Here is a 20,134-nt window from a genome sequence, read left to right as displayed (position 1 = left end):
TGTTATTTATATTTTATAAATTTGATTTTCAACTCAAACATATAAAAAAGGTATATAAAAATAGTACAGCTATTTCCAAAAAAGATATACTCTCTTAAACTGCCATAATGAAGAGGATATGGGACAAAAAAGCTTGATATAAATGGAAAAACATTCTTTTAAAAGATAAATAGTAAATGAACAATAGACATGCTTTTTTGTCAATTTATGGGGTTAGCATGTTGTTAAATATAACATGATGAATTTGAGGGATAGAACGTATATTACGAACAAACCAATTTCAATTTTTTCTATCAATGTGGTAAATCAAAGGTACTTTGAGGTGTATATATACTTTAGAAATCAGGCTTTTTGTTGAAATCAATTTAAATAGTTTAAAGGAGGTTGCTCTTTAACACTGAGTCGAGACAAGCAATGTAAAAGCCTAACTTAAGTCTTTACTAATGTGAAAATACCAATTCCATCATGCCATTACTTCAGTACTTTTTCTCTCCTCTTTCACTTTTGTCTATATCTATGCCTTTATATGGATAGTTATGAAAAATAAGAATAATGAAAGTCCATGGAGAGTAGTAAAACATGGTAATCTTTAATTGATTTCTAAGTAACTTGAATGCATTCTGGTGAAAGGTCACCACAGTTCTGTTTGTGTTTGTACTTAATTCTCTTTACATTAAATTCTAAAGTATATGAAAAAAAAAATTCTTCTACTGCAGTAAGACAGTTCTGGAGAGTAAAAAGGTTCTGTTTGTGTTTGTACTTAATTCTCTTTACATTAAATTCTAAAGTATATGAAAAAAAAATTCTTCTACTGCAGTAAGACAGTTCTGGAGAGTAAAATTTGAATGATAGCCAGACATTTTAAAATTTGAATTACTTTCATTTACATAGCAGGGGTGGAGGTTTAAAATGCAGTAACACGTTTTATAGATTTAACATATACGAAAAGCCCACATAAGCAACCCAAAGAGTATTACAAATGACCTAAGATTTTGTGACAGTAAAAAATGTCTTTAAATATCACACATCGACTTTTTCTTCTCTGAAGTTACCTTAGGCTGACTTTATGGTAGAGTCACCTTTTAAAAAATTAACCTATTTACTTGATTTCTTCAAGTTACTTGGTAAATTGGAGACTAATGTGAAATTTAACAATATGTGCTCAAAACACTGGACGTTACAATGGTGTTGGAAACTAATAGATTTTGAGCCGTTGTTACCTTATCGCCTTCAGAAAATGTGATGCCATCCACAGCTCTTTTCCAAGTGATTTCTGGAATAGGCTCCCCTTCTGCATCACATATGAGTGTGACTTGACCATTCTCATACGTAGTTTCATTTTTAAGCTGTATTATGTGAGGCTGTACTGTAAAGAATATATACATTACTCAATCGGTATTGGAGGAAAATATTACTATTCAGACTTAAAAGCCATGGTGAACACTTAAGCCCACTTTAATATAGTATGAGATCATTAACTTTGTAGCGTTTACAGTGGCATATGCTATACTTAATAGTATACTTAATATACTTAATTACAAAGTACAGGAAAAAAAACTTTGTAAAAATAACACTCATCACTTATCCTTATAAAAATAATTTGAGGTGGTTTAGAAACCAAATACAAATTATAATTCCTTTTAAAATTTTGCAAGTTTCAAAGCCACCTTATTATTTTTCCCTCTCTTAAAGCCACAAAATTAAAATTTCTTTTTTTAAAGCTACATGCATATATGTATATGCATTCCCGTATACATATACATATATATATATATACATGTAGTCTATTTATTTAATGATTTTCTCTTAAACATTAATAATCATTTCACCAAAGAGAGAGATGATGTATCCTATATACGTAATAAATATAATTATATAAAATTTTGAAAATATTTATAATGTAGTTATATGTATGTTATTTACACATATTATTGCAATTGATTTATTTTTACCTCAGTTCAACTTAACAATAAATTAGATATTGTAACTAATTCTTTTTTTATATCTTCTATAGAAAGAAAAATCATTGTCTAATTTGAATTATCTTAATATTAGAAAATATGACCCTTCATAAATTTAGATAATACCACAGTTTTATTTTTTGAACTCTGTATTATCTGCTTTTCTTAAATTTTTGCTTGTTTAGACATAAAATGGATAAAATTAGCATTTGTTATTTTAATACAAGTAATAGATGTTTTTAGTCTTTCAATACAACTATACAATTAAACATGAAATATTAGTAAGTTGCTCTTTATCTTGGAAAATAACATTCCTGATATCAGGAGTATGGCATACAGAATTTTTAACAATTCACTCTTTATTCCATTGCCTTTAATGGATTCAGTATTTTCAGTATATGTACTCGTGCATCATTTCGTGTTGAAAGCAACACAAATTTGTTCAGTGTTACTATACAAAAGTGATTACAACAGTGATGTAAGGTAATGTTTCATACTTCATTTTCTGTTGGAAAGGGTGAAATTTTCTTTTCAGATATCAGAAATTTTCTTTTATTTATCTCTTTGTTCTTATTTTCTGCTACTCTGATAAAAAGGAAGAAACGAAACAGTAGTTCAGATGAGCCCATTGAGGAGGATTGAGAATATCTGTCTTTTGAAATAATTTCATACATTATCATTTATAATTAAATTATTTATTTTTATACTGAGTCGTATTTATTTAGCATTGTGGGTTTTAAATAGAACACTATTTTAAAGTGGGGAAGGCTGTTGGAACAAGTTAGGGGCTTTTTATATTTTCTAATATTTTCAAGTGTGTTTACTTAAAATTTCTTCCCTCTACGTGAACAATCTTCTCTTGATTCTTAGCTTTGTCTACTTCTCATTATTAAAGATTTTTGTGTAAACATCACCTAAACGTTATCCTTCTGAGTAAAATAATAGTCTTCTTTATCCAACGCTACCTGATTTATCCAGTTTTATTTTCTTCTTAGGCCATCTTATTCAAATTTTTTTAGTTTAAATACATTTTGGTATGGCTGTTTGTCATCTGTCTCAATCCACTAGAATATAAGCTTTATGAAAATTTCTTTAGTTCTTTATTAATACATATTTATTGGGTATAGAGTTGACTGCCAGTATTTGTGTACAATAGGTGATGATCAAATCAATATTATCAGCATGTTCATCATTACAAATCATAGTTACTTTTTGTGTCCCTTACCCAATTACTCCCTGTCCTTCCTCCCCCCGCCCCCTCTTCCACCTCTAGTAACTTTAGGACTGCTCTGTCTTTCTGAAAGTTCAACATTTTATTATGGTCTTTCTTTCTTTGTTTGTTTTTAGCTCCCACTTATGAGTGAGAACATGTGGAATTTCTCTTTCTCTGTCTGGCTTACTTCACTTAATATAATTTTCTCCAAGCTCATCCATGTTGCTGTGAATGGCAGAATTTCATTTTTTTTCTATGGCTGAGTAGTATTGCATTGTGTATATTGACCACATTTTCCTTATCAGTCATCCACTAATGGACATTTAGGTTGGTTCCATATCTTGGCTATTGTAAACAGACCGTGTTGAACATGGGAGTGCAGGTATCCTTTCGACATAATGATTTCCATTCAGCGACCACAGTACCAACCCATAGAGAGTATGTGTATGCAGGTATTGCCATCATTTATTGTGTGGTCAGTGTAAGGAGTACCTCTGCACCTGACAACTGCAATCACTGTCCATGGTTATTTTCACAGGTTTCTCCCTCCTGCCCTTTTCCTCTCTTTTTTGTAAAAGCATTTTGATAACAATTTTTTTAAAGATGGAAGGAATGAACATTTATTGTGTGGTCAGTGTAAGGAGTACCTCTGCACCTGACAACTGCAATCACTGTCCATGCTTATTTTCACAGGTTTCTCCCTCCTGCCCTTTTCCTCTCTTTTTTGTAAAAGCATTTTGATAACAATTTTTTTAAAGATGGAAGGAATGAACGAACTAGTGTAAGTAGTGCAAATAATTTTTTAGCATTACATTTCTTAAAAAATCATATTACAAGTACCCACCGGCATGAGGTCTATCTAGTTCTCTAATTCCCTATGCTCTATAAGTTCCCCAAAGAAAACAATGTGGCCCTTGGTAAATATGGAAGATATTTCTATTATATTTCTTTCAATAAAATAAAAAAGGAATATTTAATTTTAGTTACACATCAATATTTCTAAATAATAGTCCTATTAATGGCTCTTTAGAAGTATTTTGAAAGTAAAACTAATCCCAACAGGTGTCATCTCATGATTTATGAAGATCAACCCTTACGTAGATATAAAATATTACAAATCCCACTAAGAGTAATTTGAATAGATTTTCTTCCAGTTTCTGTTATGAGTCAACGAATACCTTACAAAAATTTACATGTGTAATTTCATGAATTCTTAAAATAATTCTATCTGGTAGCTGAAACTTAAAAATATATTATTTCAAAGACACTAAAACTGAGGTTTAATTGTGGAAAGTGGAAAAGTTTATATCATGGCAGAATAAGAATTTGACTCAGACCTTCCTCTAGACATCACAGTTTTAAGTGCTGTGCTATAATACTTACCAAAGACTTGGAGGAATGCCTGCTTCTCATCTTCTCCTGCCTTATTTGTGGCCCTGCAGACATAAGGGCCCCCATCACTATTGATTATGTTTCTGACAGTGAGTTCTGTATTGCTTCCTTTCAATATGTACTTTTCATTTTCTTCAATGAGCTTACCATTCCTAAAGGAAAAAGAGATCGACCATAAATCTGACTTCATAACTCAGGAGATCATAATCAACTTTTTGTTCTATAGGCATCAATTTATTCATGGCTACTGTCAGACAAGGCTATATTCCAATCAAAAAAATATCTTTAATGGCTCAGGAACTTAATGCACAAATATTGAAATTATACCTGAAAATTGTTTTGACTTTAGAGAGAAAATTACATTTGAAGTATGTTGAAATCTTGACATTAATCATGCAAAAAAAGCACATTGGTTCAATTCGTACTTTGATTATTAGAAAAAAATGTTTTCTAGCTGATTTTAATTCCATATACTCTTTGAACATTGGTGATTCAACACATATTTATGAAACATATTTATTTACTAGCTTCTTAAGACACATTTAAAATTATTTCTATGAAAGCTCCCTTTAAAGGAGTTTCAAAGTAAGTACAATATAAATGCAAAATAAATGTATATTGCACTTAAGCACTGCCAATAAATACGATAACTATGTGAAAACACAACTAATTAGAGAAATTACTCTGAATATGATGATTTTTATTCATTAATGAAGAGAAGAAATCATTTTTTATGTTTCCTTTTATACACAAAAAATTATCAATATTTTCCAAGTTCTTTTCTGGACTAAATGGATATAATCCTGTTTCAATTCTTGTCTTCATAGTGCTTTAAAATAATGACTTTCAAGTTTTTTTACTACACAGCAAGAGATACTTTAAGTATATTAAAATCTGAAATATTTCTAAAATTCCCTTAATATTTGTGAAATCTTAAAAAGAAATTTCCAAAAATGATTATTAAAAAAATCTCTTCTAGAATGAAACAGAATATTTCTCAGATGCCCTAAAAAATCTTTCCAGTAAATTCTGATATCACTTTCCAGAAAGCACTGACACATATCCTAACATAATCCTTATTGTTTTATGATTCAATAGCATGTTTCTCCAGTTTATCATGGCATGTGTAAATAATATCATGAAATGTGCAAAAATTTCACAAACGTGTGCATAATATCATGTATTTTTATATGTATTATTTCTTATTTTTACTCACCTAATCATTACAACTATAAAAATGACAACATCTCAGCTTTTTTGTCTAGAATTTCATGTACATGTAGGGCTTTCACTGCAATTAGTGATGTATTTCTCAATCTTTTCAGTGAAAATTATTTATTTGCTTTCTAATAATGATAATAGCACATCAGAAGAGTCAGCAACTTACGGTTTCTAAAACACTTTCCCTTTATTATTTCCTTGATTGAATACTCACTATTAGCCTATAGATGTACATTTTCCTTCTATGTCCTCATTCACAAATCAGAGAACTACAACTTACATGTGATATCATCACCCCTCAATTCACAAATGAAGAGACTTATGCCCACACAGTCATAAAGGCAGGTGGCTAAGTAAGTTCCGGTGTTCTTTCTAGTAAAAAGGGTCATCTCCCTACTTCATGTGAAAATTGTTTTAAATGTTTGATGTATATCAAATGAATAATCATCAATCATGAAGAATTCATAATCTAGTCAGTATTAATAGAGGGTAATATAGATCTTTTTAATAAGCTTACTTATAACATTTTTGGGGGGTGGGTCTGCTACAGTAGGAGGAAAGAGAAAGATGGCTGGAATGCTCTGGGAATTTTTATGAGGAAAAAAATCCATGATTTGGCTTTTGACATGGATCAGTAGATCTTAAGAGATTGAGAGGAAATTGGTGTGTAAAGATTATGCTCCCCTCAAGAACAAAATTAAATAAAATCATGATAGCATAATAACCAAGGTAATATTCTTAATACCCCTCTCCCAATGAACCTGTTATATAGCATATCTTCCCATTGTTATTCACAGTCCAGTTCTATGGGATGCCAATATCTGGAAAACACTCCTCAGGGATTCTGATAGACCCCCATAAGTGCATCCCTTGAAATTCAAACCACTTCTCTAAGTACTCCCTTTCTAGTCACAAGAAAATAAGGGTCAGGATTAGAAAATTAATGGAATTGGGCCGATCCCGCGGCGCACTTGGGAGAGTGCAGCGCTGGGAGCGCAGGGACGCTCCCGCCGCATGTTCTGATCCCATATAGGACTGGCCGGTGCGCTCACTGGCTGAGCGTGGTGCGGGTGACACCACACCAAGGGTTGCGATCCCCTTACTGGTCACGAAAAAGACAAAAAAAAGAAAAGAAAATTAATGGAATTAATAAAGAATGGATGATAATTTCATTTTTGAGCATAATGAAATAACAGGGACCATATTTATTCTCACACTTCAAACAACAAAAACATATGTGAAACAACAGTTTTCAAACACTGATCAACAGGTAGTGGATGACAGTGACCTCTGAGTACTGCCATAGCTTACTGCAGCTCTGGAAGGGACACCTCAAACAGCGTCAGGCAGTGTATCTGTGTTAGAAGACAGTTGGGGAAGGTCAAAGTGACCAGAATTTGGAGGTCAGACCATGTGAGAAGAAAGAGCTACACAACCAATAGAGCTACACAAGCAAGACACCTGCAGAGGGTTCCCGACAAATCTTGAATTGAATACTGACTGAGGAGTTATACCAATACAGCTTTCCTATGCTAGGGGAAGAACCATTGGAAAAGATAAAGCACAACAACCTCAGAAGCTCACACAAGGCCAGGAATGATTTGCATCCAAACCATCCAGAACAGAAAGGCATCCCAAAACACACGGCTTTAAGTCACATCCTCAGAAAAATATTGCTTCAGTAATGGAGCCAAATTAACGTTAGACTTAAGGTTGTTCTGCGTCCACCTAAAAGAGCCTAAAACCAAGCCTCAAAAAGATCAAACTTTTTCTAAGTAACTTAACTACTGTAAGACAAAGTAAAAGAATAAAAAATATCCAGCAACCCAAAACATAAAACCTCAATTTTCAGCACCCAATCAAAAATTGCTAGAAAATTAATCACGCACAAAAATATTACCCATAAGGAAGACAATAATAAAAATAAAAGCAGAAATCACTAAAACAGAAAATTAAAAACTAAAGAAAATAATTGAAACCCAAAGCTAATTTATTGAGATCATAATACTTACAAATTTACATCTAGACTGATCAGGATAAAAAAGAATGTAGAACAAAGACCAGTTATTAGGTTATCAGGAGGAGAGAGGGAAGATCACTATAGGTATTATGCAAATTAAAGGTATGATAAGAAAATTCTATGAATGGCTTTATGCCAGTAAATACAATTTACTAATTTATTGAGATCATAATACTTACAAATTTACATCTAGACTGATCAGGATAAAAAAGAAAGTAGAACAAAGACCAGTTATTAGGTTATCAGGAGGAGAGAGGGAAGATCACCATAGGTATTATGCAAATTAAAGGTATGATAAGAAAATTCTATGAATGGCTTTATGCCAGTAAATACAATTTCGAAGAAATGGAAAAATTCCTAGAATGACATAAATCATCAAAGCTCATCAAAAACAGAGATTGCCTAAATAGTATTATATCTATGAAAAAAATAAATTTGTAGTTAAACCTTTTTACAAGATCAATCCTGGTACAAATGGTTGCACTGGGAACTTTTCAAACATTTAAGAAAGAAATAAAAATTACATACAAACTCTATCAGGAAACAGAAGAGCAAGAAATACATTCCTACTGGTTCTATGAGGCCAGTATTTCCTTGACCCCTAACAAGTCAAGAATAAGAAAATGATAAAACAATATCTCTCCAAAGCATGAATGCAACAGTTCTTAACAAATCATTAACATATTGATTCCAGCAATGCATCCAAAAATACTATATCATAACCAAGCAGTTCTTAAACAAAGAGTGCACGGTTGTTTTAACATTTGAAAATCATTGAAATTGACCATATAAATGGGCTAGCAATAGAATTCCATATGGTAATCTCAATAGATATAGAAGAAGCATTTAAACAGAAACTGAAGGGAGGGATGTTTAGAGTCACTTATTTACTCCCACTTTGATTTAGAAGTGACTAAGTATTCCCAATTCCCTTTCTGAAAATTTCTTATAATCCCCCAATAACTATCTCTTCTGCTGGTGTTACGGACTAAATTTTGTCCTCCCCCCCACCACACACACACAAACACATACAAATTTATATGTTGAAGCTCTAACCTGCAAAATTTCTGTATTTGGTGATAGGGCTTTTAAGGAGGTAATTAAAAGTTAAATGGAGTCATAAAGGTGAGGCCTCAATCCAATAGGATTGGTGTTCTTAAAACAACTAACACCAGAGATCTCTTTTGTTCTCCAGGTTTGCTCACAGAGGAAAGGCCATATGAGGACAAAAAGAAAAGGTGGCCATCTGCAAACCAGGAAGAGAGGCCTTACCAGAACCTTCCCTGCTGGCATCTTGTGGGCTTTTAGCCTCCACAACAGTGAGAAAATAAATTCCTGTTGTTTAAGCCACCCAATCAGTGGTACTTTGTTATGGCAGCCTAAGCTGACTTCACTCATGTCACTTGGAGATATTAACTCTACACAACAGGTTATCTACATCTTTCTCTTAGGGCTGCTGCCTCCATTCCTTAATGCTTACAGGGATTACTTGTTTTACAAACATGGCATGTCTATATCTATGGATAAATACACCAAAATGTAAATTTCCCTCTAATACTAATTTTATCTCTGTTAATGTCTCAACCACACACTCCTATTCTCTCGATATATAGTTTATATCTTGAGGCTAGAACAATTATTTATGTTTTAAATAAATTAATTGTTCATCCTACCCAAGGGATGGAAGTAATGACATATGAAGATATGGAGATGAAAAATTATGGATTTAAGTTACTTATATTTTCTGCCAAATATGATTTGTTCTAGTCTGTATGATAAGTGTATTTTCAATTAAATATAAGAAAACAATTTTGAACAAATGTAAAACTTTAAGGAAAAAACCTAAGCAGAAAAGAAGTCTCTCTGGAAATATAAAATCATTAGAATAAGATTCTAGAACAATATTTGTTCACTGTAATAAATGATCCAAGGACTTTTCCGTGATGCAATTAGATCTGATGTTGACTGTTCAGGATCCACACTGGTAAACCAGCAGTCTATGAGATATGTGATGAGTACCTGGGGTGAAAATGTTAATGTTTGATGTGTCATCCCATTACAAAATACCAACGGTATGTCAATTTGTTCAAAATTAATGTCTGCAAAAAACATCTAAAAACGCCTTGTTTGAAGAAATATCTTATTTATTGCTACTTGCTATATCAAATGAATAAACAGTATAAACAAAGGTTTGAAAGCTGGAGGTAATATCAGTAAATGCTCATACTGAAAATAATGAAAAATTAGTTCTGGATTTCAAATGTTGTCCTTAAAATAATTTTTAAAAAAATCCTGATTCTTACTATTGACACTTTGGCACATTTGAATGCATATTTTATTAATTGTTTTCTTGAGATTATTCTCGCACTATATGATTTATAAAGTATAGAAGTTATTTTATAAATATTTGTAGTTAGTTAATTCTTGTGTGCTAAACTGCATTTCTAATGCAGGCTGTGCACTTTTAAATTTTATTGTCTCCAATTTAGTAGTTTAAGCCATAAACTAAAAGAATGGAATATTTTCACATATGCTTGATCTTAATGGAAATCAAAATACATTTAAAAATTCTAACAAAAAATGATACAAGTAATCTAAAAATAAATTCAGAATACAGAGTTTACTCATTTGATAAGGCAATCTTTTTAAAAATGACATTAATTTATGAATTTTTAACAACAAAATTAGTTACTTCTGTAAAATAGTATAAAAATTGAATATACAATTACATTCCAATAAAATATGATTTTGTACACACAATATAATGGTGCCGGTAACACTAGGGTGACTATTTCAAGACACACTTGTATTGTGGGTACAATAGAAAGACTGAATCACTCCCAAGGTTCCTGGGCCCATTTCAACCAGAAACATGCCCTTATTGACAAAATAAGAACTGTGCATGCAGCTCCTGGCTCAGAAAATTAGGGCAAGATCATACTGTCGATCTCTTTAGCAATTTAATCTAACCAACTTAACTGAAAACAATAGCACATTTTTAACGAAACTAAAAAAGCAGTGGTTTATTTCTCGCCAAAATGATTAAGATCTCAAATATTATTCCATGTACCTAATTATGGACACAAGCCAAGGAGATGTGGTGCATTACCTACCTGGACCAGGAAATGGAGGGTTCAGGAGAGCCCGAGGCCCTGCATGACAAAGTCATCTCTTCTCCTCTCTCTGCTGTGGCATTAAAGGCTTTCTGTGGCATTGTGATTGCTGGTGGCACTGAAGGAGAGATGGACATAGAGTAAATAGAGTTGAAAATATTTTCACCAACACCATTTTGAGACATATTTTACCTCTTTTCTTTTTTTTTAATGCTTAGATTTTAAATTTGATAGTTGACTTCTGTACTTACATTAATGGGACTTTGTTTCATAGCAAAATAACTTTAAGATCACTGATCTTCCTGCTAATGAACAATAATTAGATAAATTCATTGCAATGCTATTTTACAATTTCTTAATTAAACTAGACTGAACAATGAGCTATACGTTTTTTTTAGCAAACATATATAATTTTATAAAATATATCTCTGCTGTGGATTGAATTGTGTCCCTCAGAGTCCATGTATTAGAAACTCAACCCCCACTGTGACAGTGTTAAGAAGGTGGGAAATCCTATTATGGTAATTGAAAAGTGGGGCCTTAAAGAGTTGATTAGACTTTGAGGATCGTGATCTAGTAAATGGATTAATAAGTTGACGGTTTAATGGTGGTCATATGTGGGGTTCTGAGGCCTCTAATAGGAGAGTGCATGAGGAACTCTCTTTCTCTCTTGCTTCTGCCTTTCCTGCAGTGTGATACCCTGCCTTGCTGACGTCTCCACCATAGAAGGCCCTCACCAGATGTGTTCCCTGGACACTGGACTTCATAGACTCTGGAACTGCAAGCGATAAATATAGTTTCTTTACAAATTACCCAGTTTCAGTTACTTCTGTTATAAGCTACAGAAACAAACTGATACATCTCACCAAAAAGACAGACATACACCACTCTGACTTACGTCACTACTGAGATCTGTTTCAAGCATAAATGGATTTCCTATTTGAGTTCTCATTGGCATATATAATGCCATAGCAATCATTCACTGCTTCAAGACAAGGCTTCCAAATTAGGTGTCAAACCATAATGTTCTTTCTGATTAACTTTGCTTAATTTCTTCCAACATCTATAGAACATTTTATGAAGAGTAACTGCTTAAGCCATAGAGAGTGTGAAAATAGATTTTCATGAACAATTCAATTTTTAAATTAAGCTTCCTCAATTTCTAACTAATTACATTGCAGAAACTGTATATGCTGCAAATTTTGAACATGTTTAAACTATTACTGAAATGCATTGTTTGCAATAAACAAATCGCTAACATCCATACCAGAAGCTAAAATTCAAAGCATAAATTGTGACTTGCTGCACACTTTCATAATTTTAAATTGAATATGACAAAGTAATATTTCAAATATTTATTATAATAATAATTTCTAAAATGTATCCTAAACAACCTGACCAGACAGGCATTTAGTAGTGTGATTATAATTAAATATCTCTACAATAGCACTCAAGTCAATGTCAATGCAGCATTATCTCCATTGATGGTGAGGATAAGAAACGATATGTATCTTAGTAAATAAAAATAATAAATTAAGTTTCTGCCTTTATGAATTTACATAGGAGGGATATGATCTGACATGCTGTCTCTAAATTTATAATAATAATTTATAGTCTTACAAAGGATGGACTTTATTCAGGTATTAACTTTGAATTTTAAGTATGCTGTCATTTGAATTTCTATATGGTGTTTTCCTTCCCTTGTAATTATGAGGAAGAACATTTTAATCAAAGTGCATTGCTTTGCCTTTTGTTATTTATGAATGTAGTTGCAAGAATAATATTACTGCTTTTATTACAACTATAAAGATTTTTAACCCATTAGAGAATTATGATGGAAATGAACTCTTCAATAGAAATTCTGTTCAGAGTTAAGTATTTGTGTGAATAGGAACACTTCCAAACTGAGAACCAAGTGCGCCGGTTCTTGTCCTGGTATTGCTACTAATTAAAATAAGCTACTTAATCTTTGCCATAATTTTCTTGTCTATAAAGTGAACCATCTATGCTAGATGATCTCTAAGAATTGACAAATCTTAATGTTTATGGTTATGATACATTGACTCTGATAATGAAATATCTGTTCTTACCTTACAGGGTAGTTTAGCAGAACAATATTAATATGCGTATAGTATTGCATATTCACTTCGTAGTTTCAAGAGCAATTCCAGAACTATTCTGAAGAATAATAGTATCAAAATCTGAGGAGATTTTCACTGGTCAGCCAGTACATTTGCAGAATTTTTTATCTACTGTTTTAGTACTACAGAAAGGATTTTTATGTGCATTACCTCATTGGTTCTGAATTCTCTATTGAATTGAATTAAACAATTTTAAAAGGGATTTTCATTATATTTCATCTGAATTTCTTGTTTTCTCATAAATCCCACATCTACTCTATTTTTACTTTTAAAAAGCTTTTTTTTTCACATTTGACTCTATCTGAAACATCCAGCTTTAATATCTTTACCATGATTTTTTATTCTGTATTTGTTAAGTAGTCAACACTTTTTGGTAAGTTTCTATTTTCATTCTTTCGCTGCAAGATACATGGAGATGTGTAGGGAAATAGTTCTATAACTCTCACTAGTATGAAGGTTTTGGTCCACCTTCAAGTTTTATTTCCCCTAACTGGTTGTTTAAATACCAAAACTACCATTAATTTGACAGTTTGTTTTCCCTTTCGTTAATGAACATAACCCTAATACGTATTCATGTCGCAGCTTATGTGGTTCAGATTATTTAGTACCCACTCATTCCTCTAAGTTTGCTAAGGCTAAGTAAGACTAACTAATCTCACACTGTAATACTCAGGAAGGCTAGCCTTTTGTAAATAATTTTTTGTTCAGGTTTAAATGCATATTACTAAATAAATTCACTTGTAGATCCTCCATCTAACAGAGCACTGTTGAATTTAAAATTCACAATCCTTTTTTGTTTATCTTTCTTTGCTTTTATATTGAAGGCTGTGTGACCATTAGAAAGTCACATAAGCTATCTCAGCCCCTAACCAAGAAAATAAACGGACAAAGTTAAGACTAAAGTACGTTGTAGTTCTAACATTCTATATTGCTATTCTTGGTTTATATGGAAGGCAAATTAATTTCTTTCCTCAGGTTTTCCAATGATTTCACTAACAAAAATTTCAATCCATTGCATATAAATATTGAAGATAGAAAAAGTGAAATAACTGAGAAACCACATTTATAAAGCTAATTTATATTACTCGGGGATGGTAGAAAATTTCAATTTTGTCAGTTAATTTTAAGAACCCACCTTTGATAAGAAAGCAAGTATCCTCATTTTGCAACTTTTCATGTACTTATTTGCTTATAATATCATAAAGTAAAGAATGATTACTATTTTAAAATTGTGTAGACTCTCTCTATGCAATAGGATATTTCAGGTATGGAGAGTGCAGTCTTATCATGATTTTGATCATGCAATTGTTACTTTCCAGTGGTCCTATCAGGCATCAGTGAAACCATATCTGCATAGTTTCTTTTTTGTTTTAATTTTTTGTTTGTTTTGCTTTTCACTACTGCCTCAAATGCTATCATAGGATCTATCACCTCTCAATTTTTATTAATATTGTTTCTGGTTACTTGCAATACTCCTTCATTGTCCATTTATGTCCAGTTAATTTAGAATGTCATTTAATAGAAATATAATTTTTTTTTGGAACTCAAATGGCATACAAAATTTAGCAAATAAAAAAATATCAAATGATAAGCATAAAGAAAGCTAATTAATGTACAGTTCGATTTGGAAAGAAAGTCTAGCTCACTGGTTGCAATAAACTAAATATATATAGTCAGTTCTTTTTAAGTAAATGTAGTTGAGTTGTAGTTGTAGTAAATTATAGTTGTCTCCAATCTTGAGTGTCAGCATATTGAGTATTTCTGCATCGCTACACTTTCTATTCAACATTTCTTTATGTACTTGATTAAGATTTAAATTTGTGATCATTTTACACATACGGATTTCTAATTTGTGAATACAGTAAAGCAGTGACAAAATTACCATCAACTCTTGAGCGTTGAGTATAAAATCAAAGCTATTTAAGGAAAACAGTAAGATCATTATTTATACATCAAATTACAGAATAGTGAGGATCAAATTGGTTCATTATGTTTAAAATAAACATTCAAGGAAAAAGTCTCCATTAACATCTTAAATTTCATTCTTAGTGAACCCTAATTTTAGAGAAATCAGCAATTTTTAATCAAATAAGTGTTGGTTTCAGTGGACAGCAAGTACAAAACAATGAGAAAATATTAACTGATGCTTTATTGCTTTTTCATAATTATGGTATTATGCATTTTCTAAATCCTTCCAAATTAACCTGATTTTTATGTTTTTTAAACTTGACTTTTGTAATAGCTTATACTTGAAGTTTCAAAACTAAAATTAATCAAAAAGATAGACACTGAGAATTCCTGACCTTACTCCTTTACTTGTCAGTTACCTTTACTAATTACTTGCATTTCTTTATATAAATACTAATCCACATTTTTTACATTTCCTCTTTCTTGTACAAAATACATCCTTTTTTGTACCATACTTCTTTTCCCAAATAATAATTCATGTAAGTCTTATTTATGTCAATATGCTAGGAACTTACTCTCTCTTGTTGAACTTGCACAGTTTTACAGAACCTGTGGATACACTATTGGGTATATATTAAGTCACCTGGCCAAATATGGCCAAACACATATATTACAACATTTACCTACTGCAATAAATGCTGCATTTAATTACCCAGAAGTGAACTTTATAGGTCAAAGGGTAAATGAATAAATATTGACTGAAAAATACTAAATCGGGTATTTTAAATTTCCCTGAGTCAACATTATGCAATTTTCTTTTCTAACAATAAATTATTTTTATAACCAGAAAAGTATAAAAAACATAAGAAAACAAAGCAATATAGACTGAAATAATTTTCACATAATTTACTAAAGCTAATTCATAGCTGATGTCTACAAGCTTTATAACATCAAAATAAAATACTTATTAAAAAAAAAAGCCAAGTGAAAAATTACAGTTGAAAGCATTGAATCAATGCTTTGAATTTCTTTTTGTTTCCACAGTAAAAGATGATAATTAAATAAAAGGCCAAAGTTAATATGTAAGATCCTTCTTCATGTTAATGAAGAAATGGATGGATGGATGGATGGATGGATGGATGGACGAATGAATGAATGAATGAATGAATGAATGAATAAATGCAAACCTGAAAGTTCTTTCACATCTTGCAAGGCAATTTCTCCATTAAGCATGACCATTTTTATGCTTTTTTCAGAATACATTCTATGGTTAATAATATTCTGCATCAGAGGTCCTCACAGTGTGTTTTAAGAAACCCTAAGGTCCCCAACACACTTTCAGAAGGCCTCTAGGGCCCTTCTATTTCCAATCACATATCATCTGTGCAAAGATGGATTTTCTCCTGCAAAAGTCAGTTATTGGATTGTAGTAATGAAGGCAAAGTGCAATAATCTCCTTATCTAAAGTACTTTCCTCAGGTTCAAATATGTGTCACAAAAGACTGAATGCAAAAGCAGATCTGAGAATCTGCTTTTGTTTTTTTAAGTCACACACTAAAAAGAACAAAATGTAAAAAAAAAAAAAAAAGCCACTCCTTTCTTATTGTTTTGTTTACAAAACGTTATTTTTAATAAACATGTTATTTAGATTGGCAGGTTTATTATTTTTGTCAAATTAATAAGTTAACACTTTAAAATTTGAGTGAAATACTGAGCTACATTTAAAACTTCTCAATTGCAATGTCTATTATGATATATATAAATAGGTAGGACCCACATAAACAAAACTTCTAGGGTTCCACAATAATTTTAGAAGTGTAAAATGTTTCTAAGACAAAAAGTTTTGAGACCACCTGTGGTAAAAAATGTAATAGTATACAACTTGGTGATTCAAATTAGCAATTAAAGACAAGTTATATAAAACTGCTGAGGAAAATAATGTATAATATAAGCCATGGGTCAGTTTAAAGGTAACCTAAATGTCTAAAATTTCAGGACATATTCCTAGAAGTTGGTAACAATCAGTTTTGAGAAATTCTGGAGAAGAGAATCTGTTAGAAGTGTAGTGAATTCAAGGATTTCAGGACTGAACAAGGAAAAAGACATAATGACAGGTGGCAGTAGTACACAATGAACTTGGTTTGGGGGTGTTTGCACAAGCACTTAGTGTGGGAAATTCCTCGCAGCAGATCTTCTACAGACAGCTTGTGGGGCCACCTCCCAGGGGGGAGGAGGGTAAGAGAACGAGGAGAGAGGGGAATGGGAGAGAAGGACTAATGTGCACATGTGATGTCATTCAGCAACACAGCAGAATCTCTCAGTTAGCATGAGAGTCTCTCGGAAAATCTCTCTAAACTCCAAAGGGCAGCTGTGGGACTAGCATCTTGCACAGTCCCCAAAGTTTGTCTTATCTACAGCTAGCAGAAATTGGATGCAGTTTTGCAGAATGTGCAAAGCAGGCTGATTCTAAGTGGTTAAAAATATGCTTATTTGGTCTAACTTTAAAACAATCGAATGCATAACATTTTCACTTTGGCATTGGTGGGTTTTTGAGCTGATGATCCAAGTCAGCTGTAAAAAAAAATAAACAAACTAGTGACCAATGTACAGCGACCATCTTTGGTTGATTTACATAGCAGGATTAAAGGTTAAGTTAAATGATAATAGAGATGTTGTGGAGAAAGGGTTATTTTGATATAAAAAACTGGTCGGTTTACAGTAATATCTTAATAACACTAGGAAATCATTAAATGACCAAATAGCTCATGATTTAATAAAACTATTATTGCGAGACCAACATTATTTGCACCAGTGATGAGCAGCTACAAACAAGAAGAATTGCAACCTCTTATTTTCTTCCCTATAATTCTTTTAATTCTGTACCATTAACTAAGTCAGATAAGTATGATCTTAAATACATAACTGTCAAAAGTCAAGAAGCCTGATTGCATCCTAAAGTGTGAACTAATGTTTTGTGATAATTTGGGTATCGATCAAAAGAGAGCAGTTTCAAATCATATCAGTTAATATTTTTAATTCCTCATCTATTAATTCCTTAGAGTTAAAAAAAAAAAGAAAACAAAAAGCTCTGATCACATACATGTTAACAAGTTTAAAAATACTATCGCAGAGTTCTAGTTCTGGGTAAGTTGGAGGAACCCCAGGGCACCCTCTCTTTCCACTTAATATGGCTATACAACTTGGGTAGATTACATAGATAATCTGTCTAAGGACACTGATAGGTTAATAGTAGCAGGCATATTGCTACAGGAAAGATAGAATTTGAAGTACCACAAGACAAACTGTAAGATTACAATTTTCTTCAGAATCACTTGGTCTGAATTGAAGTCAGCCAAAAAGCCAGAAGTGGCATTAACATTGCCTGATAAAGGTCCAAGAGAAGCTTTACAGTTTGGACTGTATGAGCAGGAAGGAAATCTGCTGGTAGTGACATAGCATCAAAGGGAGGCCTGCAAATACCTAATTCTCTGACAGAGGAGATTCTTATTTTTCTATTGAATGAATTTTGGTTCCAAAAGCGAACTCCCATTGCTTTTCTCCTTATTCCTCTGGGAAGTTGGGCCTAAATAAGAGCATAATTGTGGCAGACTATGGTAAGCAAAAGCCCCCCTTTCTGACCAGGGACTGAAAATTGGTGACCCAAAGAATAGAAAAGTATGGTGGAGATCATAGGGTAAGAGAAGCTTGGAATAGCAACTACATCAAGTTATTTATGAAATCTTTAGCTCTGCCCTGAGCTTCATATGTGGATCTGATCTTAAATGTTACCAAGACTTTGTGAATTGAACTGAGGGATAGACCATGACACAGTTCCTAAAATGGTCATTGGTACATACAGGACAGATCTAAAAAACACTGAAAAGGTTTTGAAAATAAAACTGATTTTGAATCCACAAAGAAGGCTGGTCAGAATATGTGATCTGATTCTAAACAAACTGGTTGCCTGCAAAAACAAACAAAAAATCACCATTCTATGTAAAATTGAAATAAGATCCAGAGTCTCATAAAGTACTGCTCAAAATCTATAATATAATCTACATTTTTCTGATGTATGAAGAGCTAGGAAAATCTCATGTCAATAGGAAATTTCATTGACTTATTGACACATGCTAGATTATCTAAAAACTATTTTAAAGCCATGTTCCAAAGAATAAGGGTGAACTATTTCAAAATAAATGGAAAGATGTAAAGTCTCTGCAAAAACATACTAGATACATATATATGTAGATACAAATAAAAGTAGTAAATATTATAACTAAATTTATATTAACAACAAAAAATATTTTTTGTATATAATGAATGGATATGCAGAGGAGTTGCTGAACTTGAGAAATGACCAACAGAATTTATCCAATCATCAAAACAGAAGATATAATATTTTTTAAAAAATGAACATAGCTTTAGGAACCTGTGAGACAATACCAAAATATCATTAAATCCAAGAAGAAAAGGAAAAAGAGAATTATGAATATATATATGTATATATGTATGTATATGTATCTATGAAGCTAACCTCTGAACACTTCTAAATTGGCAAACATATTATCCACAGATTCAAGACCAGCTGTAGTTTAACTCCAAACTTGATAAACCCATAGAAGTTTATGTCCAAGCACATCATCATCAAACTGCTAAAAACTAAAGACATACAAACACAAAAAGATGCATTATTTACAGGAGAAAAATGATTCAAATTTGCGGACTTTGTACCAGAAGCAGAATAGTTTTTATATACAGCAAAAATACCCGTTAGAAATTAAATAATTAAATTCTCATTCTCAGATAAAGTACAACTAGAATTTCTGCCAGCAGAACTAATCTAAAAGAATTGCTAAAGGCACCTCTTCAAAGAGAAAATAAATTTGATCCGAGAAAACATCAAACATCAGGAATAAAAAAAGATCAGCAGAAACAGTAAATAGCTGAGTAAATATAGTACACTATTCTCATTTGAGTTATTTAAAATGTTTAGTGGTTGAAATAAAAAATTATCTGATGAAGTTTCAATTAATGAATTTATAATATAAAAGATAACTACAACATAAATAGGAGAAGGTATATGAATCTATATAGCACTACAGTTTCTACAACCCAACTGACATGATAAAATATTAATTCTAATTAAAACAGGAACATTGAAACAC

At 31.9% G+C, this 20,134-nt stretch overlaps 1 protein-coding gene across 1 annotated transcript in view; it reads right to left on the bottom strand.

The window, feature by feature from the left end:
• LOC103604424 (neural cell adhesion molecule 2) overlaps positions 1–20,134 on the bottom strand; it is a 116,988-nt gene that overhangs the window by 79,224 nt on the left and 17,630 nt on the right. The window contains exons 3-5 of the mRNA XM_008588975.1: positions 10,921–11,038; positions 4,558–4,718; positions 1,221–1,366 (exon numbers count right to left, since the gene is read on the bottom strand). Of these exons, the coding sequence (XP_008587197.1) occupies positions 1,221–1,366; positions 4,558–4,718; positions 10,921–11,038 (425 nt within the window). The remainder of the gene's footprint in view (positions 1–1,220; positions 1,367–4,557; positions 4,719–10,920; positions 11,039–20,134) is intronic.

The sequence above is a fragment of the Galeopterus variegatus genome, unplaced genomic scaffold (genome assembly GCF_000696425.1).
Source record: "Galeopterus variegatus unplaced genomic scaffold, G_variegatus-3.0.2 Scaffold5135, whole genome shotgun sequence".
Classification (NCBI taxonomy): Eukaryota; Metazoa; Chordata; class Mammalia; order Dermoptera; family Cynocephalidae; genus Galeopterus; species Galeopterus variegatus.
This window is presented reverse-complemented; position numbering and strand designations above follow the sequence as displayed.